Raw genomic sequence first — 21,994 nt, forward strand, 5'->3', positions numbered from 1 at the left:
AACTGCAGAGACCAATTCTCCCAAAGTCTTTTGGTTTGTTTTGCAGGCAGGCTGACCGATCGGACTGCACCTACATTGTGCTGAATGGGCGCCTGCGATCTGTGATCCGAAAGGCTAACGGCAAAAAGGAGCTCGTAGGAGAGTATGGACGTGGGGATCTGATTGGAGTGGTAATAATTTCTCTTCCTTTCCTCCCTCCCCACACCTGCACAGGGTTGCCACTATATTCCGGTTTAATGGACTTGTTTGTAATTGCATCAGGAAGCACTAATAAATGCAGCTGTCAGGTGACCTCTCTGTGTTCTTGCAGGTCAGGATATCCTAGATCAGACAATCTCACTAAATGCCATTGCTTTTCACCATCCCCAGCTGAACAAAGACAGTCGAGCTGGTCTCCTGCTTGCACCAGTGCACAGCACAAATGGCTATGAGGAAGTTGCTAACACGTCTCTTAACTTCCTCCTGACCCATTTCACCTTTTGTGCTCAACGTGCCACTCCCATTGTGCTGCAACCAGACGACGTGCTGAAAGCGCCTTTGAGTTGGGAAGTTGCAAAAACGGGAATGAAGCTATGTTGGTTCTGACCTTTACGGGAAGAGCTGGTGCCCGCTGAAAAATAAAGTCTGGGAAATTGTGAAGCACATCGTGTTGTTAATGCCAGAAATAAAGCTACATCAGGCTTGAATGTCATATGTGAAATACCAGAGACTGAACACGTGAAATGAATGTCCCTTTATTTGGAGTCAACATCTGGGTTTGATGGTCTAGCTGCTAGAATTAATGCTTTTACATCTTGTATGATACTAGGATGAAAATTCTAAAGGCCAGTTCAAGGAGGTGGTATCTTTTGGATGCACAGTTTGTAACTACACGGTGGAAATTGCATTTCATTCCTAGTGCAATCACATGGCTTTCTTCCAGGGTATATACATTACGACACACAAGATATTGTTGCGAGAGACAGGCTAAACAGATTAGGGGGTTGTTTCTTGTCGTTCGTCATTCATCTGTTTTGTAATTTAAGAATCATTTCATAGGGACACTTTTATTCTGGTTTAGGTGGAAGCCCTGACACGTCAGCCCCGAGCCACCACGATGCATGCTGTTCGTGACTCGGAACTGGCCAAGTTACCCGAGGGAACACTGAACAACATCAAGAGGAGGTATCCTCAGGTGGGTGAGAAATTGGCCGATGCCTGGAAATTGGACCAGGCATTTTTGATGCGCTAAATTAGCACTGTGGGTAGCAATGACACCAATTTCGAAACCACAGAACTAAATTAGGACTTCCTTGCTTCAAGAAATTGTTACTGTAATTTACTACTTTAATAGCATTAATCCCAAATTGCACATCTCACAGATGCTGCCGCTTTCTGAACAGGCAGCCATTGCCTTCTGCACTTTAATCTATTTTTGTAACTTATAGTAAATTTTACGTCTTTATGTCGTGCACTGTACTGCTGCCACAAAACAACAAATTTCATGACATATGTCAGCGATAATAAACCTGATTCTGATTTTTTGAGGAGATCTGTCTATAGCAGTTCGTGGGATGGGTAGGGAGAGAGCTGAGGGCACCTGGGTCTCCTGGTGTAGACCCCAGCCAACAGTGGGATGAATCCATCAGACCCATGCCTGCAGTCAGCCATGTCGTTGGGCCACACATCCAGGAGTGTCTGAGCTACAGACCCCTCAATCATTACAGAGGTGGGATTCCTGGAATAAAAATTACACAGGATAATACACATTCGTATCCTGGTCATTTCAGTTCACACGATGTTTACTATTTTCAGCATGATGTGTTCATTTTATTTTGGAATTATTCAACGGTCAGAAGTCAGGATCTTTTACTCCAATTTCTTTGTTGTTTAGTAATTAAACGGTGCTACAAAAGTTAATAACCTCACTGAGTGCATAAAGTACAAGAGGAAAATGTTAGGGTGTATCTTGACAGGAACCGTCAATGTCCCACAGGATTGCAATAGGAAATTAATCAAATCCCTTCAAAACTAGAGTACAACACTTCTTATGCACAATTTGTCTCTAAAAGTGGTGCCAATAGGCCCAATTACTGAGCAAAGTTTTTTCTTTGCAGTATGTAGTACTTCAGAATTATAACAAATTCTGCAGCCATTTTTGAGATTAGTGCTTTTAATTATTTTGTGTGTGATTTGCAGGTAGTCACGCGGTTGATTCACCTGCTGGGTCAGAAGATCCTGGGCAATCTGCAGCAAGTGCATGGACCGTTCCCAGGTAGTGTCTCACCCACAGGATCGGAGTTTTGTTAAACTTTAAACACTTGTGCTCAATTGATTACATTTGATTCCAGTTCAGCCACCTTGCTCATCCCTCCTCCCTACTTCTTACCCCCATTCTACTCCCCTTCCTTTTTCTCCTACCCCTGCTCCTCCCTCTTCCTCACCCCAGACTCCCCTCCCTCTAAACCCCTCCACATTTCTCCTTCCCTCCCCCATCCCCCACCACCTCCATCCCTTCCCAGATGATCCCAAGCTGCCAATCACTCGTCACTTTAATTCTCTGTCTTACTTTACCTTTTCTCTATCTCTGGATTGGGTTCAACAATTTCAGAAAATCGCCAGTCCTGGCATTTTTATTTTGGTTTTCTAGAACTTATTTTACTTCATGTAGTCCAGACAATTTTTCTGCTTCTCCATCTTTCATTCCTTTCGTTCCGCTTGCATCATCATTCCATTTATTATTTAATTTCTTCTGCTGTCCACTCCATCACAGACCTTCCCTTTTTGTTCCCTCCACCCACCTCTCTCCCTGCATCTTAAACCTGTTTATCTCTCCTTTTCCTGGTTCTGATGAAAAGCTCATTGACCTGAAGCACTAGCTGTTGTCTCTGTTTCCATAGCTGCTGCCTGACCTGGATATTTCCAACATTTCATGGCACTTTGCTTTTGAAATCATCACAGTTCTACCCAAAAAGACAGCAAGTTTTCCTTATGTGATCTGTACGTAGTAGAACAGGTCCTTAGACACTTCCCCTTCCTGCCCAGCTTCCAAACGCCCGACTTGTGTACAGCCCATACAGGCCAGGCAGCATCCGTGGAGAAAAGCAGGCAGTCAGTGTTTCGGGTCAGGACCCTTTCATCTAGATTCCAGCATCTGCAGTCCTTGGTTTCTCTACAGCCTGTACATATGAAGCTGGGGAGGACCTGTATTACACAGTAAGGGGAAGTGTCTAAGGACCTGTTCTAAGTACATAAATTTAAATTTTATTTACAGCGTGGTAACAGGCCCTTCCGGCCCAACAAGTCTGCGCCGCCCATTTTAAACCCCAAATTAACCTACCCGTACGTCTTTGGAATGTGGGAGGAAACTAGAGCACCTGGCGGAAACCCACGCAGACACGGGAGAACGTACAAACTCCTTACAGACAGCGAATCGAACCCCGATTGCTGGCGCCGTAATAACGCCGCGCTAACCACGACGCTACCGTGCCGCCCTTGAAGATGTAGACGTAGATGACATAGGGAAAACTTGCTATCTTTTCAGGTAGAACAAGAGGCCGTCGGGATGGATTTGCCACCTGCTGTGGAGCAGCAGGCATCTTCTGCCATGTGCGAACTCTATTCTTGGCCGTATTTCCAATTTGCGAATGGTTTGGGTTATGAACATTTCACAGTAACAGAATCCTGTCATAACCTGGGGAACACCTGTAATACCGTGTTCTAATCCTTGTAAGAGAGCACGTTCTCACTTGTACAATGGAAGGGAGGCGAAATTGCTTCGGATATAAGCAGATGTCTCTGTGTCTGAATTCTTGATATGCAGTGCTGAAGGCACAGGCTAGTAATATGCTTACCAGAGTGCCTCCAACCTGTGATGAGGAGCGTTCATGTGTTTATTTCAACTCTAAATATCCTTAATGGGTTCTTGTTTTTGTCTCAATTCTTTCCAGGGTCCAGCTTAGGACTTTCGACAGCTAGCAGTGCTGATGTAACAAACCCTACCAGTAACCTTTCCACTGTGGCTGTGCTTCCTGTCTGTGATGAGGTGCCAATTGCTGCCTTTGCCATGGAGCTGATGCATGCACTCAATGCAATTGGTAAGTGTGAGTCCCATACATAGATCTTGTAGGGAGCTGGATACTGAAATCTTGGGCTTTGTAAATTCACAAGGTTTTAGATTCCGAAAGAAGATCACCAACAACAGCACATTTGAGAAATGCTGTGACTTAGTCAAGTAATCATTTTGGGCCTAACCTTAGTTTCACTGGACCGGAGATCTGGAAGTGAGTACTTTCAGGACGGCACACTGATCTGCCTCTTGGAACCAAGGCTTCCATTTCCTGCTTGTTATAAGAAGGCATTTCGAGAGCTGAATCTATCCAGTTGGCATTCTCACTACTTATCAGGGTGCTCAGTACCACACTGAGGGAGCTTGGCAGCAGATTGTCCTTTGACCACTGTGGCTTGTACACAAAGAAATGGAGAATGTATACCTGTACTGTCCCCTGTGATAAATAAGCCAATGTATGTGGGAAAATGAGCGGGTAAGTACAGAAGGTGGAAATTAGCACGGAAGTTTATTTTACAGTTGATTCGGAATAATCCCATTCAGAACATCAGTTTTCAGTTCACCAAGCCAACCAATCAGATTAAGGAAAGATCAGCATTAAAGACTAAATACTAATCTGCTCCCTACTTGGTTTGAATATCCCACTTTTTACACTCACTGTGCACAATCCAATGCCTCCCCATAGCAGGGGTTATAGCAACCAGAACCAGGGATTGTAGCCAGCTTTCTAGTGTCTAACTTGGGACTGCTTCCCTGTGCCCTGCAATCAGCTAATTCTATCCAGACTTTAGACTGGACGTGCAATTGTTCTGATCTCCGCTCTTTCACTGGAGAAAACATTGCAGGAAAGTTAAACTAATTATAATGTGGATTGTGCTGTGCTACTGAGAGGTTAGGGGAATTGATAAGAAGGGAATTTTGAGCACCACAAATTGATGTAATGCCTTACCAGCTAACTGCTTTACACAGAGCTCATTTGTACCATTTACAAAGGCAATAACTGCTGTCTTTATAACTTGATAGGCCCGACATTACTGATGACCAGTGATATCATTAGGCAGCGACTGGGTGCATCGGCATTGGACAGGTAAGAGAGCCATATGTATAAACTACCAAGACACTCCCGGCTACTGCAGCTAGAAATTGAGGTTTAGTGAGATTTGGTATAAATGACCCAATAGAATCATAAACCCATTGGGTTATTAGTGGACAGTGTAACCCAACATAATTTACCCATAACAAAATGCTATTCTCTACAAGATCTATCAATTGGTTGAATTGTCTTCTTCATACCCATTATGTATCCTCTTGGCACAGTTGGGAAGGGCTTCAATCTTCATGCCAGGTTTCTCCTAAGAGACTTATTGGGGTGAATCTTGCTGACTAGAGTCAGTGGTTATGTTTGGAATCACTGACTGTAGGCGGTTGAAAGCCTCAGAATCTTGTTCCAATACTCACATACAGAAGCCAAGGTTTACTGAGTAACAGATGGCAACACATTTGCACAGTGCCCCATCATTGGACTTCAAATGGAATCCAATGGGAAAGCCCAATCTTCCTGGGATTCCCCAGTATTTCACCTCTCTGATCCTGCACCAGGTCAGCTTTCAATGAGCAACACACACAAAATGCTGGAAGAACTTAGCAGGTCAGGCAGTATTTATGGAGGGAAATGAACAGTCAACATTTCAGGCTGAGACCCTTCATCAGGGGCACAAGCTGGCGGGTGATAGGTGAATCCAGATGAGGGGGGATGGTAGGTAGATGGGGGGGGGGGTGTGGCGGGGGAGTGGGAATGATGCAAGAAGCTCCTCCTTGCGTGCTCCTCCCCCTCCCCCCTCCCTCCACCCTTTTATTCTAGCTTCTGCCCTCTTCCTTTCCAGTCCTGATGAAGGGTCTCGTCCTGAAACATCGACTGTTTATTTCCCTCCATGGATGCTGCTGACCTGCTTGAGTTCCTCCAGCACTCTGTGTGTTACTCCAGATTTTCAGCATCTGCAGTCTCTCTTGTGTCTCCAGCTCTCAATGAGGTTTAGAAGGGAAAAGGGAAGCTTAATATTTTAAATTATTTTATTTTAGTTTATGGTTTTTGAGCTTTTAACTAACTCTTGATTCTTATGTGTTTAATAATTACTTTATCATTTACTTCAATGTTGATGGTTTCTATTTTTTATCATTATGATGATGCAGCTAAGTTGGTAACATTCTTATCTGGTTGTGGATCCAAGTTCCCCTCCAGAGAGCTGAGCAAAAAATTGGGCTTTGTTTTTGGTTTTGCATCATCAGAGGTGTTGTCTTTTGACTGAGATTTTTATATGGTGGGAGATCATGGGAAGAAATTCCCTTCAGACAGTCTGCTTCATGGAGTCATACAGCACAGAAACGAGCCCATCGATTCACTGTGTCCATGCTGACCGCCGAGTACTTGTCCATTTACCAGCACTTGGTGCGTAAACTTGTATGCCTTGGCGATTCCAGTGCTTGCCTAGATTCATGTGCAGTTTTATTAACTTATTCCCACTCCCAATCGCAATGGTTGTATGCACTTCATTCAGCTTGAAAGCTTGCTCTGGACATGATATTGTATGGAAAGTGTAAACTGTAGTTGCACTGCTGAGTATCTGCACTTCAGTGCAAAAAGCTCAAACAGCAACCATTTCTCTTTTCTGAAAATCTGCACAATGTTTGGGATATGTGATTAACCCCATGAATGTTCTTTGCTAAAGCACTGTTGTGTGATAATATATGTACTAATAATATCTAAAGCACAATAACTAGAAAAATCTTATGGACTAATACCTGTCGCCTGGAGCAATAATTCCCCCAATTCTGTCCCTATCCAAGTCCGTAAATGTGACATTTGAATGAATTATGATTTATTATGTTCAGTGTGGATTTTATTTGCTGCGTTTAGACCTGTTAATAAGAATCACTCTGAGCCTCTCCTGGGGCATGAATCCATCCCACTTAGTGACTGATGAAGGTTTCTCATGATGGTGCCCTTTGTGTTCACTATTGACAGTTTCAACTCAGTATCTAACATCAGAGTCTAAGGCTCCTCTAGCTGTGTATTATCCATGGGGTTTGAACAGTTGGTTTGCAGAGCATGTGCTTTACTAACATTGCACACTGAGCAACTAGTGTCTTTTGTATACTATTGTAGCATCCATGAATACCGTCTCTCAGCTTGGCTGGCCCAGCAAGAGGATATACATCGTATTGTGTTGTACCAGACTGACTACAGCATGACTCCTTGGACCCAACGCTGTATTCGACAAGCCGATTGCATCTTGATAGTTGGACTTGGAGATCAGGAACCCTCCTTGGGGCTGGTAGCATGAGATCTTAATACTTAATTATCAAATGTGGCTGATTTCCTTTAACATATAAAGAAGTGTATGTTTAATATACTGTGCTGCTGTCATCAACAGGTTAATGTAATTGAAGAGAGCTTATTGGCTCTAATGACTAAGAAACAATATGGAAACAGGACTATGGAAAGTGATGCAGGATTAACAAAGTAGCATTATAACCATGTGTGAAAGAGATTAAATGTGGCACCATCTAATTAGAGATTTTTCTGCTGTGTTGTGCCATGAATTTGAACCAATTTGTCCCAGAGAGTTTTTGGTTTAATTTATAATCTTAGGCAGCCCCTGGGGATCATTGAGTATCAAAAAAATGTAAACCACAGAAACTAAATGATAGCCCACCTTGTCCAAGCCGACCATGATGCCTGTCTACACTAAGGCCATTTGTGTGCATTAGGCCCGTGTTCCTCTACACCTTTACTGTCTAGGTACCAGTCCAAATGCCCTTTAAACATTGTAATTTTATCTGCCTCTATCACCTCCTCTGGCAGCTCGTTCCAAGTAATCGCCACCCTCTGTGTTTAAAAACTTACCCCTCAGATCTCTAAATTTCTCCCCTCTTGCCTTAAACCTGTGCCCTCTACTTCTGGACTTCCCTGTGATTCTATCTATCCTATCTATGCCCTTCATAATTTTATAAACCTCTGTAAGGATTAAGGATGGCTTGCTTCCATTCCGGTTCTGTAGGTTCTGAAGTGACTGCTGACGCCCATGTGGGAACCACAGACTCTCCCACACTTGGGGCAGGAGGTGACTGACAGGACGGGCAGATGGGTGGTTTGTTAGCTAGTGCTCTCCTTCTGCCACTGATGCAGGGTGTCTGTGCTCCCGATGCATGGCGTCAATGTGCTCTAACCATTTCAAGCGTTCCTTCTCCACTCTAAGCAGTCACATGCCAGAGAGTCCCAAGGGTCAGGGGAATGTTGCATTTCTTCAAGAAGGCTTTGAGCACATCCTCCAATCTTCCCTCTCCATCTGGTAATGTCTTCCTGTGACAGAGCTCAGAATAAAAGTGTCTATTCTGAATGATGAGCCTGTCCAATGGAGCTGACTGAGAGTAACCAGGGCACCAATGCTTAGGATGTTGGCCTGAGAGAGGATACTTGCCCTTCCAGTACATTTGGCAGAAGTTGCAATGTTGCTGTTAGGTTAGATTCAGCTTGCACCAAACTCCTATATTGTCATCCTCTGAGACTACTTTGACCAGTAAATGAATGCTGCGATTAAATAGCCTTCTGAAAAGGTGTTTTATTTCCACAGCTGTCTTTCCACTTGTAAGGATGGCCAGTAACCCTAACCTGAACATGCAGTAACTGCAACTTTAGAACATACAAACAAATCTTCAGTTAGTTTTCACCATTATTGGAAAAAAAAGTCAGACATATAACTAAAAATCAGTCTAGCAGGTCTTTGCTCAGATTGGCTGGCAGCACAGTAGACAGCAGAATTGTGCAACTTTGTGATGTCTCCATTCCCTGGGCATTCTTCCTCTTAGAAGTAAGCAGGGTGGTTGTCCTGAGTCACTTGATGAGTGAGATTGACCTTGGCTGATTTCCCAGCTGATACCCCATTGTTGCAGTGCTTGATGCGGTTTTTCAAAGTTCTTTCACACTTTGCTTTCTTTGCATTTTATTTTCATATTCCTGATTTTTTCCATTCTGTTTTTGTATTTTCACAAGCTGTTTCAAACAGTCTGGTCAATGGAGAGGTGACCAGCACTTACAGTATCTGACCATTATGCTGTTATTCTTCACAATAGTCATGCTGTTTAGACCAGTGTAATTCGGCAACCAGAACATTTCAAAAGGTGTTAACCAGTATTTGGTGAGGTCCACCATCTCATCAAACAGTGGCAGTGCAGGAAAAAATATGCTGCCAAGATTTGAAATAAAAATTAAGAGAAGTCATGGTCAATTTTAACCTCCTGAGCAAGAGGGAGTGAAACCAATATCAGTAACTGTGTTTCATTGAGTGTAAAGCTCTTCAGCAGGTACAGATAATGCCTTGAATGTAATTGTCACTTCCCATATCCTTGCCTAGCTTTACTGACATTTTGTGTTTCTGCCCCAGCTGCTGTACTGAAACACTTATCAAAGTTACTTTGGGCATCGTAGATCATAGAACAGTACAACGCAGTATGGACCCTTCAGCCCACGCTGTTGTGCCAACTGATATAAACACCTACTCCCTGATCAATCCAACCTTTCCCTCCTGCACAACCCATAACCGTCCATTTTTCTTCCCTGCGTCCATCTAAAAGTCTCCTAAATGTGCCTAAAATCTACCACCACCCCCAGCGGTGCATTCCAGGCACCCAACGATGCCCTGTGGTATTGGCCATTACCTCCTGGGGAAAAGGTGTTGGCTGTCCACTCTATCTATGCCCCTCCTAATCTTATACACCTTCTATCAAGTCGCCTCTCATCCTGCGTCGCTTGAAAGAGAAAAGCCCTAGCTCGCTCAACCTTTCATATGTGGCTATGACTGCGTAAACTATTCATCCTCAGTTTTTTCCAATCTGTCATTTGACACCATCGAAGTGCCCCCTGTGAGGGCTTTCCACTAACATCCAGCTGGTTTTGGGGTTGTCTAACAAACCGTAGTGTTAGAATCACTATAATGCCTTCTCTTACTGTACCTGTGTCATTAGCTCTGAAATCCCACTGTGATGGGGAAGTAAAGTTGGTTAATAGTTGTAAGGTTTAGTTGGGCTATCAATCATTGTCATCTATGTTCCCTTTGCCTCTTCCTTTTGCTATTTTAGGATCCTGTTTAAGGAGGAATTTGCAGCTTCCTCACTTCACGTCCTCAGGCTTAAAAAAAACATGCAACCAGTGAAATGGATTGAAATTAGTCTGGCTCTTTTATAGCAGCCTGTTTGCACACAGCGAGATCCCATGATTAAAACAAGATCCACAAGAGATTGCAGATGCTGGAATCCTGCTGAGTTCCTCCAGCATTTTGTGTCTTACTATAAACAACTGGTTAATCTGTTTTTGGTATTGTTAATCAAAGGTTTAATGTTCTCCAAGATGGGGGAGAAGTCCTTGCTGGTTTTTGAATAGTGTAATGGGATCTATTACAGCTATCAAAGGGGACAGACATGGTCTGGTTGTAATGTCTCATTCAACCAACTGAGAAGCACTCTTCTCTTCTCCAGGGTTCCTGTGATCTGAAAGGTATTTGCCTAAAAGTCTGGTGGAAGCAGATCCAATTGTAACTTGCAAAAGGGAATTGGATAAATATCTGTGAAGTCATTTTGGGGAAGTTGAGCTCATTGAAAAGCTCTGCTGTAAAGCTCCCACAGGCAGAGTGGGGCAGTGCCCACCGCCCCACACCATTAATGTTTTACCAGATAGGCTTTGAAGCATCTCCAGTGAAGCGCACTGCTGCCAATTAATGTGACAGTGAAGTAAAGGGTACTCCTTAGATCTGGATGGAGATACCTGCCATTGGTTTCTCTCCATTTCATGTGTGTACTTTAATGGTTATTCTATTAATGTGCACAAGACCCCACTCTGTATTGATGAAAGAACCATTAGTCTCTGTAGTTAAACATTTAGAGTTTGTGCGATGACACAATGAACAAATTAAATGTTCAAACCAGTTTTTCCTTATCCAATATTAGGAGCTAGTTTGGACAACAGCAGCAATTTGCACTTGTGCAATAATCTTAACATAGAAAAACATCAAATGCTGTTTCCAAAACGATAATCAGGCAGTGTTTGGTGGTACTTGGAGTGACTCAGTCAAGAGAGGTAGATTGAACCCCGGGATTGCATTTTGAATTTAAAATCAGCCACGCTATGGAAGAGAAGTGCAAGCTTGAGACTTGTTGAGGCATTGTATAAAAAGCTAATTGGAAAATGCAAAATGTTCAATCTTTTCAGAGCTTAAAATATCTAGTTTGTTTTGAACTCTTGCAATCCCATACAGTGGTTATCTGGACACTCTGTGACCACTCAAATTCAACAAACCTCAACACGTCTGGTAGGTTTTCTCTTCCCTGTCTTGGAACCTCATGTTCCCGAGTCCTGTCTCTGCAGCTGGAGCAGATGTTGGAGAACACGGCAGTGCGAGCACTGAAGCAACTCATCCTTTTGCACAAGGAAGATGGCCCCAGTCCTTCCCGCACCGTTGAATGGCTGAACATGAGGAGCTGGTGCTCGGGGCACTTTCATATCAAGTGTCCTCGCAGGATCTTCTCACGCAGGAGTCTCCAAAAATTGGTAATTTTGTTCTCTAGTCTTGCCTGCTGGCCCAGTGTGAAGTCGCACAGAAAACCAAATACAACTCATGTTGCTGGGGGGCTTCATAACTGCTGATAAATTCCCCTAAAGTAGTTTCAAGCAAAAGTCTAGACATACCAAGGGGCACAAGATGTACTTCACCCCTAGTGCTGACCAGGACTGAAGTATGTTCTAAATGTCGGTATCAGAAGCATGAGCAGAGCTGGTTTGGGGGGGGGGTGGTGGTGGGAAGCCATGGTGAACTGGGTGGGGGAAGGAGAGTTGACCATGAGTGTTGGGGACGGTGGGGGGGGTCGCGGGAGAAGGTGATGGGGACAGACATCTGGGTGGGCAAGGTGGGGTCAGGCCACCAGCAAGAGACAAGGTGCAGCTTTAAGAGTGGGATGCATTGCAGGGTTGGGAATGATTGCTTGGGATGGGTGGGAGCCTCGGATGTGGGAATGCAGATGAGGACATCCCAGGGGGTTAGGTCGGCAAGTGTGACAGGCTGATTCAGTGGAGAGAGTGGGACCTACTATGGACCTGTGGTTAGCTGGAAGCCTAGGTAAGAAGGGGATAATGGGATAATTAATCTGCTGAGAGTGAATTGCTGGAGATGTGGATTAAGGATTTTGGGGGTGTTGCTGAGTTGAGCAGTGCTCACAGAAGTTGGGACTTGAGTAAACTTGAAGTAACTTTCATTTTTTAGACAGAGTTGTATGAGAAAGTATTTCAGAAACCCGCAGACCGACACAGTGACTTCTCCCGACTGGCCCGGATCCTAACAGGGAACACGATTGCATTGGTGTTGGGAGGAGGAGGAGCCAGGTAACTGGAGCAAGCTATGTTCTGCAGTCTGTCATTGCTTTTTCCTGTACTACCTTGACTTACTGATGTGATGAAATGATCTGTATGGATGGCATTCTAAACAAAGTTCTTCACTGTACCTCGGTACATGTGACAATAATAAACTGATTTATCAATTCACACTTTGATGCATTATTAAGGCTGAGCACAAACAACTGAGAATAGTGACATGTGCCATGTGGCACTTTTCTCCCATGTTTATCTGGGGCTTTGTCCTCCCACATTGGGACCTCAGTGCTGCCCTGCATCTTTGCCCTGCTCGTGCCTTGCTGTTTGATTCTGTGGAATGTGGGCCAGGGTGTAAGTCAAGAAAACTGTTAAAAACTGAAGGTGCTGGAAATTTGAAATGGGAACAGAAATGTTGGAAATACTCAGCAAGTGAGGCACCATCTTTGGAGAGAGCACTTCTAATGGAAGGGCATGGACCTGATAGTGTTCGTTGAGGAGGTGACCAGGCTGATTGAGGAGGGTAGTGCAGTAGATGTGGTCTACGTGGATTTTAGTAAGGCATTTGACAAGGTTCCACATGGTAGCCGCCTTCAGAAGGTCAGAGGGCTTGGGATCCAGGGAAGCTTGGCCGTGTGGATTCAGAATTGGCTTGTCTGTAGGAAGCAGAGGGTTGTGGTGGAGGGAATGCATTCAGATTGGAGGGCTGTGACTAGCAGTGTCCCACAAGGATTGGTTCTGGGACTTCTGCTTTTGTGATTTTATTAATGACTTGGATGAGGGGGTAGAAGGGTGGGTTGACAACTTTGTAGACAACACAAAGGTTGGTGGTGTCGTGGATAGTGTGACGGATTGGCGAAGATTGCAGAGGGACATTGATAGGATGCAGAGCTGGGCTGAGAAGTGGCAGATGGAGTTCAATCCGGAGAAGTGTGAGGTGGTACACTTTGGAAGGACAAACTCCAGGGCAGAGTATAAAGTTAATGGCAGGATTCTGGGTGGTATGGAGGAGCAGAGGGATCTGGGGGTTCGTATCCACAGATCCCTGAAAGTTGCCACACAGGTGGATAGGGTAGTTAAGAAAGCTTATGGGATGTTAGGTTTCATAAGTCATGGGATTGAGTTTAAGAGCCATGAGGTAATGATGCAGCTCTACAAAACTCTGGTTAGACTTCTGGATGCCTCATTATAGGAAAGATGTGGAAGCATTGGAAAGGGTGCAGAGGAGATTTACCAGGATGCTGCCTGGTTTAGAGAGTATGCTTTATGAGAGACTAAGGGAGCTAGGGCTTTACTCTTTGGAGAGAAGGAGGATGAGAGGACACATGATAGAGGTGTACAAAATAGTAAGACTAATAGATAGTGGACAGCCAGCGCCTCTTTCCCAGGGCACCTATGCTCAATACAAGAGGGCATGGCTTTAAAGTAATGGGTGGGAAGTTCAAGGGAGATATCAGAGGAAGGTTTTTTATCCAGAGAGTGGTTGGGGCATGGAATGCACTGCCTGGGACGGTGGTGGAGGCAGGTACATTGGTCAAATTCAAGAGATTGCCAGATAAACATATGGAGGAATGTAAAATAGGGGGATATGTGGGAGGAAAGGGTTAGATAGTCTTAGGCAAGGTTTAAAGGTGGGGACCACATTGTGGGCTGAAGGGCCTGTATTGTGCTGCACTGTTCTATGGTTCTGTGGACCTGAAACATTAAAACATTAATGCTGTTCCTCAGAATTGCTGCCTGGCCTACTGAGTATTTCAAGCATTTTCTGTTTTTATTTAAAAATTAACTACAGTAAAACTCTGTTAATCTGACTCGCTTGGAACTTTGGTGCCAGAAGAGCAGATTTTCTTGAATTTTGGATGTTATTCTATTTATGCTCTAACATGCATTTAATTAAATGTCATGCAGTAAGTATTTCTTCCAATGAGCCCAGCGAGTTTAAAGGGAATGTGAGAAACCAGAAGCAGGTGAGTTGAAAGGAGGGTGGGGCCCTGCTGAGTGGACAGGGATCATGGGAAGTGGTGCCAGGTGAGTAGCTAGGGACTGCAGCACATTACCTAGTGAGTGAGATGCATCAGGATTTCCGAGTAGTTGCATAATGGAGTTTTATTGTTTGTTGCTTGGAGGTAATTTCAACAATTGTAATTTCTGTGTTGCTGCCTGTTGGAAGCCCAATGGTAATATGATTTTTTTCCAATTATTTTTATTAAATCCATGAAAAAATACATGCATCAAAAAGGAGAGTAAAAATACTACTGAATACATTGTGTTAAATCGTACTTAAGGAAAAATTGAAATATTTTATTATTAAAAAAATCTACTCCCACTACCAAAAACTGAAGCTGTTTGATTAAAAAAAGGAAAAACCCTTGAAACGTAGCAATGTCAGCCAATGTCTGTATTTTAGTCACCAAGTCAAAGATTTTGAAAATAATTCAAAAAAGGTCCCCAAAGGGTTTGAAAGTCTAAGTTAGATTCAAAAACTGAACAACAAATCTTCTCTAGATTCAGGTGTGACGTAACATCCTTATAGAGAAGACAGTTTCATTTGATCAACATAAGGTAATAACTGATACTAATGGTTGTTTCGTTATAGTATCAGGGAAAGTAAATAATAGACCAATGGTACTGGCTATTATTTATGCTCCAAATACGGATGACCCAGGATTTTTTTTTTAACAATTTTTTCACTTCTACCAGATTTGAATTTTTACTCTTTGGTGTTAAGAGGAGATTTTAATTGCTGGTTAGATCCCAAACCAGAGGTCATCCACTAAATTAGCTGCTCCTAATAAATCAGCTTTATTTCTTCAATCGCTTTTAATGAAAACTGGTGTCATTGACGCCTGGCGTTTTTTTTTGCACTCAGAGGATAAGGAATATTCTTTTTTTCTGTCATGTTCGCCATACATATTCCAGGATTGACTACTTCTGTTTATTGATAATCAAATGATTTCATCAGTTTGATCCTGTGACTATAAAGAGATTGCTCTTTCAGATCATGCTCCCATGCTTCTATCTTTAAATTTCCCTGGGTTCCCTCAGACAAATAGATTTTGGCGTTTTAACGTAACCTTGTTATCTGATTTAAAAACTTTTTAAAATTTATGGAGAAACAAATTACTTTTTTTTAGAGAATTCGTCAGAAGAGGCTTCTAGTCTTATCATTTGGGATGTTTTTAAAGCCTTTATTAGAGGTCAAATTATTTCTTATACAGCAAGCATTAGGAAAAAAGCTAACAGAGAAAGAGCTGATCTAGTTAATCAACTGAAACTATTAGATCAAAAATACGCTTTAGATCCAGATCCAGCTTTATATAAAAGGCGAGTTGAAATTAAAACTAAATATGCTCTTCTTTTAACATATCCAATTGAAAGTCAACTTTATATTCATGGAGATAAAACAGGTAAAATTACTGGCTAACCAATTAAAAATCTCCAGAGCTAGACAGCAAATTAAAGAAATTTCGAAAGCCAATGCTGAGAGGATAACTGATCTTTTAGAAATAAATGATACTTTTAGAGAATTCTATTTTAAACTTTACAGTTCTGATTTTCCTAAAGATAATACTGTAATGAATAATTTCTTTGACCAATTAAACGTTCCTATACTTTCTACTGAAAACCAAAAACAGTTGGATCAATCTATTACATACGAGGAAATTGCCGAGGTTGTATGATCTTTACATTCTGGAAAGACTCCGGGTCCTGATGGATTTCCTGGAGAATTCTATAAGGCCTTTTCCTCTTTGCTTATACCTCATTTATGTGCTGTTTTTTCGGATTCTTTTAAATTGGGTAGATTACCACAATCTTTTTATGAAGCCTCTATTTCACTTATTCTTAAGAAAAATAAGAACCCAACGGAATGTGCTTCTTCCTGACCAATTTTGTTACTTAATGTGGATGTTAAAATTTTATCTAAAGTTCTAGCTGGTAGATTGGAAAATATTTTACCTTCAATTATATCCGATGATCGGACTGGTTTTATTAAAAATTGACATTCTCATTTTAATATTCGTCATTTATTGAATATTATCTATTCTCCCTCTAAGGAAATATCGGAATGTGTGATATCTCTAGATGCTGAGAAGGCCTTTGATCGGATTCAATGGAATTACTTATTTAAAACTTTAGATTTTATCCAATGGACTAAATTACTTTATTTATCCCCTTCTGCTCGAGTTCTTACTAATTTTCAAAATTCTAAATCTTTTAAACTTCTACGTGGAACCAGACAGGGCTGTCCTTTTGAGCCCTTTGCTCTTTGATTTGGCCTTAGAACCGTTGGCTATTTCTCTCTGAGAATCTAGAGATATCATTGGTATCTCCAGAAGAGGTATTAACCATAAAGTTTCATTATGTGCTGATGACTTATTACTTTTTATATCTAATGTTGAAGCCTTGTTATCTCCTATGCTTTCTTTACTCTCTCGCTTCAGTCATTTTTCAAGATACGAATTGAACTTGCACAAGAGTGAACTTTTTCCTCTGAATAACCTGGTACCATTTGATATTAACATTCCTTTTAAAATTGTAAGAAATCATTTTGCCTATCTGGGAGTGTCAATTACTAAAAATTATAAACATTTATTTAAAGAAAATTTTTTCACCTTACTACATTATGTGAAAAGGGTTTTATCAAGTTGGTCACCCCTTTCTATATCATTGATTGGCCACCTTTTCTTTCTCTGCGTCTCCCCACCCCCTTCCATCTCTCCCCACTCCCTCTGTCTGTCCTCTCCCTCCCCTTTCCTGATTTATCCTTCCATCTCTTTCCATGCTCTCATCATCTGCCCTCCCTGTCTCTTCACACACTGCTCTGCCTTCTGCCCTCCTTTTGTCCTTCCTCTCATCTCTCCTCAACCCTCCCCTGCCCCTCTCTCGCTCTTTCATCACTGCCACCCCCACCCCCTCCACCTCCACCTCTTTCACCACTGCCCTGCCACCTCCCCCATACACACAGGGGATGCTCACATGTGGGAGTAATGAAGGCTATGGAGGAGATTGGAATCCCAGTCGATATCATCGGTGGAACCTCCATTGGGTCATTTATCGGGGCGTTGTACGCAGAAGAGCGGAGTGCAGTGAGGACCAAACAGAGAGCAAGGGAGTGGGCAACTGTGAGTGCTTTAAAGCTATGAAACTTCTTTCCATTTATCCTCAAGTATAGAAATAAATGAAGGAACATGCTCATTTGGTATTTTTCCAACTTTACAAGCAGTGAAGGACTGTTTATGGGTTGTAAGGCAAGGAACATGGCATATTTTATTCCCACCAACTATCTTCCATAAATAGCACCTGTTAAAGTAGTCAATTACCCAGTAGTTCTGGCACTGCCCGCAAGTCTGCTACTAACCCTCAGCTGTGTAGGACTATCTACAGTCAGGACACTGGTATCACCTCACTGCACTGTGATCTGCATAATTCCCTGATGGATTAATTCTACCAGGGCAGTTGCTCAGACTGAGTGGTGGAGTGAACTGCAGTGCTCCCCAGCCAGGGACTCTCATCTCAGTGTTTGTGTTTTAGATTCCCTTACTCTTGGAAAAATACTCTGATTATCTACCCTATCTATGCCTCTCATAATTTTATAAACATATTTAAAGGTAATCCTGTGCTCCAGTGAGAACAATCCCAGCCTATCCAATCCCCTTGTAACAAATGCCCTCTGCTCCAGGCAACATCCTGGTGAATCTCTTCTGCACTCTTTCTAGTGTGGCTACATCCCTTCTATTGTGTGATGACCAGGACTATACACAATATTCCAACTGTGGCCTAACCGATGTCTTGTACAGTTGCTCTTATACCCCTTCTGGAAGGCAAACAAGCTAAATGCTGCCTTCACTACCCTCTCCGCCTGTGTTGCCATTTTCAGGGAGCTATGAACTTGCACTCTAGGTCCCTCTGTACATCAATGCTTCTTAGGTCCCTGCCGTTTACTGTATATGTCCGGCCGGTATTAGACGACCCAAAATGTATTACCCTACACTTGTGTAGATTTATGGTTGCATGCCTGTTAAACCCCCAAAGAAAGCTTGAGTTTTGTTCTCACCAACTGTCTGCACTAATTGATTGGAGACATCCTGCGAAAGGCTGATGAGCTTTGGATGTTTTATTGTCATAGTGAATACTGGAGCTGAGAACTACTGAGCCTTGTGGCTCTGTGCAAGACTGGAAGTTACAACAAATATGTTCTGGAGTACTGTGTGAGGAAGGGATTAACTAAGGGTTTCTTTGGCTCCGGCTGAGAACTTTCACCCTTTCCTGTCCTTTTTACAGGCCATGAATTCTGTCTTTAAAACAGTATTAGACCTGACCTATCCGATCACATCAATGCTCTCGGGCTCTGCCTTCAACACAAGCATTGCTGATGTCTTTGAGGACAAACAAATTGAGGTAAGCTTTAAACTACAGTTGGGTCCCTCTTGAATATGGTGTGTATGATAAAGCACAATGCATGCACTTAGCTCTTAGATGGTTTGTTAACGATTCCAATGACCAGCGTTAAGGTAAGACAGCTCCAAGTGAACTCGAGTGTAGGTCAACTGCCCTGGTGGTTCCACTGATATTTCACCTTGACTTTTGGAAGCCTGTCTGCCTAATGTTCACATTAGATCTAATCTTTCAATCCTGAAAGCTCCATACTGCTAGTTTGGTCACACCATTGAACTGTAGATTAAGATCAGCAGTAGCACAGCAATGTAATTAAGTTGGCTGTGTGGTATAAGTGCTATGTAACATTCTAGTGCTCACACTGGGCACCTGATTGCTTCATTTAAGAAGATATCGATCCATTGGGTCTTCTGTTCTCTCTTGAAGTGTAAATTTGATGTTTCTGCAATTAGAGTGTCAGGTTTAGCACATTTCTGCTAGAATTTGGTCTAGCAGTTGTTTTCAATAGTCTGATTTGTACTTGGAATCGTGGAAGTTCACTGCATGACTGGAGCTCATATAGTGGGCAGTGTTTGCTACTAGGAAGTTTTTAATTGACCATTTTCCCCCTCTGCCTTCCCTCCTTGGCTCCTCAGGACCTGTGGATCCCATACTTCAACGTGACAACTGATATTACTGCATCTGCAATGAGGGTGCACAAGGATGGTAAGAATGTTCACGTTTGCTGTGTTCTCTGGTTCTGTGTGTAACAGCTTTGCGTCCCATCCATGAGTACCCTGCCTCCTGCCAGCAAGATGCTCATGGCCATTTAAATGTCCGTCCAGCTTAGAGTCAATTTTCCCCTCTAAGTTGAATGATTAAGAGGATTGAAGAAAGGTCTCATCAGCGCAGAGGGAGAAATCCCCTTGCATGGTTATTGTGCGCTTTGGAAGTCTCTAAAGATTTTACTGAGCTAAAGTTGAGTCAGTTTCTGTGGATCGGTATCTAGGAGCTGCTAGGGGTACCCAGCTTGGTTCCTTTCACATGATGAAATGCGATGAGTACATCCTGGAACCCATGTCAGTGGGTGAGAGCTTTAGTTCATGAAAATCCAGACGTGGTAAAGCAAAATCATTAGCATGTTCATGAAGGTGCCAAATTACACAAAAATCCAACTGGTTCACCTAAGGGTAAGAAACCTGGTGCAGACTTTTGTGGCTTTCAGTCCCTTCTAATTGAAAGTGATGATCTCCGAATGTGTTTTTGTTTTTGTTTTCAGTGCTAAATTGACTCATTCCCAGGATTTGTTTAAAAGATGTGGAACTACAGGCTAGGAACTGTTGTCTGTGTTACAGAGGACCCCTCCACCACCACCCCCCCCCCGCCCCTGTTACGAAGGGGTTGCGTTCCTAGAAAACCGTCCAAATCACAACCTTTTTTCTAATGTGAACCTCCATTTCCCATTGAGTCCCATGTTATAAGCAGAGATGTGTTTCTCTCATGTTAAGCCATTTTATTGGCAAACACAAAGTGACCCACTGCCATTACTTAACAGCTGAGTCCAACGTTGGACTCAGGATGGATATGGCTCTTGCAAAAGAAACAAATTTTGTCAATTTTTATCGTTAGTCACTTAATACTGTGCGGCAGTAAGATTTGGATATGATGTCACTGCATCGATTGGGTTGGCAGTCACAGCCGGGTCCCTCCTCTGCCACCCTCTAGTCCGAGGACATGTGAACAGACTTTTATTTATTCCTACTTAATTTCTGTAAGTGCAACATTTTTTTCCATATCTCAAATTTTTGGGTAGTTATTTCCATAACCAGGACGGCTTTAACACTGGGGTCGCCTGTACTCTGTTGTCTCGTTCTCTGAGAATGTGTGTGTGACCCCAGTCAGCAGGCATTTACTGCCAGCCCATTTTTGCCCTGAAACGTTCAGGTTTTTCAAGCCCTATTTTTCATAATCGTGCTCCCACAACACTTTGTGGAGAGTTCCAGAAAACTGAATCACAGCGATGAAGCAGCAGTGAATTGATGCTTCACTGATATTGCTGCTCGTGCTCCCCATGTTGGTAACTTGCTGTAAACTTCTGAAACAGTAGCTGGACTGTCACCTGATGGGGTGCAAAGACCTCCATGGCATGTTGAGCATAATTCCACTTTGATAATGTGAGAGAAGCAAGCTTTTTGTAATGCTTCAGTTTTTAAATAAGTGGCTGCCTCGTTTAAGAAAAAGAGAGGAAGCACCAAAGGAAAATACAGAGTAGATTTTAAATCTTAACTCAGTGTCTCAGATGCCCATTGCCTGTAAGATTTGCAGGTTGGAATTTCAATGTAAATGGGATGTTTAATGAAAAGTTTCTGCATTTGTTCCTCCTCAAGTGGATTCTTCATCTGCTCCAATCCAACATTTTATAGGAATTTCCAAACTTATTGTGCAAACCAGTTATTACATCAAGCAAAGGGCGCAGTTGTACTAGTTATGGGGTTAGATAGAGGAATATTTCAGCAATTGTATTATATTTCTGCTTGAATTCTATGTATGGGAATTCCCTGATTGCACTGCAATCACCTCAACTGCTCATCGGGTAATGCATCTTGGCATGGCAGAGGCACAGTAGTCAGGAAAGGGATTTTCACTACATCAGTGTTTGCTTTTGATGTAGGAGATCGCCTTTTTGAATGGTGCAAGCATTTGATCCTTTAAGCTTTAACTTACTAAATCCACCTTTCAGGAATGTGATTTTGCATCTGTGGCAAGAACCTGTACATGTGATCCTGCTAATGCTGTTTTACTCATGTGGATTTTAAAAGCAGCCCGAAGGTGAGGGTTTAACTGGTGAAAATTAGACTTTGGAAATCAAAGTGCTCACAGGTAAAAGAAAAATTCCAACCATAATTGTGGTGAAGCTTTGTATAGTCATCACATCCACTGATGTACAGTAGGTACAGGCAGATGTGCATAAAGCAGTAATGCAGGGCAGCAATGAAGAATGCCAGTGAATACTGATGCACCGTAAGCGTTACAAGTGTCACAACATGTACAAGAAGCAATAAGTGGTCACTAAGCAGTCAGCAGCACAGGGCAGCAGTACGCATAGGTAGAAATCCAGACCAGCAGCACAGGGCAGAATCACATTAAGAATATAAGAA

The 21,994-nt window shown here is 42.7% G+C and overlaps 1 protein-coding gene across 9 annotated transcripts in view; it reads left to right on the forward strand.

Moving 5' to 3' along the window:
* pnpla6 (patatin-like phospholipase domain containing 6) overlaps positions 1-21,994 on the forward strand; it is a 164,993-nt gene that overhangs the window by 92,129 nt on the left and 50,870 nt on the right. For all 9 annotated transcript variants that reach the window (XM_052042014.1, XM_052042011.1, XM_052042017.1 and 6 more), the window contains 11 exons: positions 47-170; positions 1,061-1,174; positions 2,179-2,254; positions 3,930-4,076; positions 5,072-5,135; positions 7,212-7,380; positions 11,466-11,648; positions 12,358-12,476; positions 17,428-17,584; positions 18,744-18,860; positions 19,493-19,562. In XM_052042014.1, coding sequence (XP_051897974.1) covers positions 47-170; positions 1,061-1,174; positions 2,179-2,254; positions 3,930-4,076; positions 5,072-5,135; positions 7,212-7,380; positions 11,466-11,648; positions 12,358-12,476; positions 17,428-17,584; positions 18,744-18,860; positions 19,493-19,562 — 1,340 coding nt within the window. The remainder of the gene's footprint in view (positions 1-46; positions 171-1,060; positions 1,175-2,178; positions 2,255-3,929; positions 4,077-5,071; positions 5,136-7,211; positions 7,381-11,465; positions 11,649-12,357; positions 12,477-17,427; positions 17,585-18,743; positions 18,861-19,492; positions 19,563-21,994) is intronic.

Source organism: Pristis pectinata, chromosome 31, assembly GCF_009764475.1.
Source record: "Pristis pectinata isolate sPriPec2 chromosome 31, sPriPec2.1.pri, whole genome shotgun sequence".
In the NCBI taxonomy this organism is placed as follows: domain Eukaryota; kingdom Metazoa; phylum Chordata; class Chondrichthyes; order Rhinopristiformes; family Pristidae; genus Pristis; species Pristis pectinata.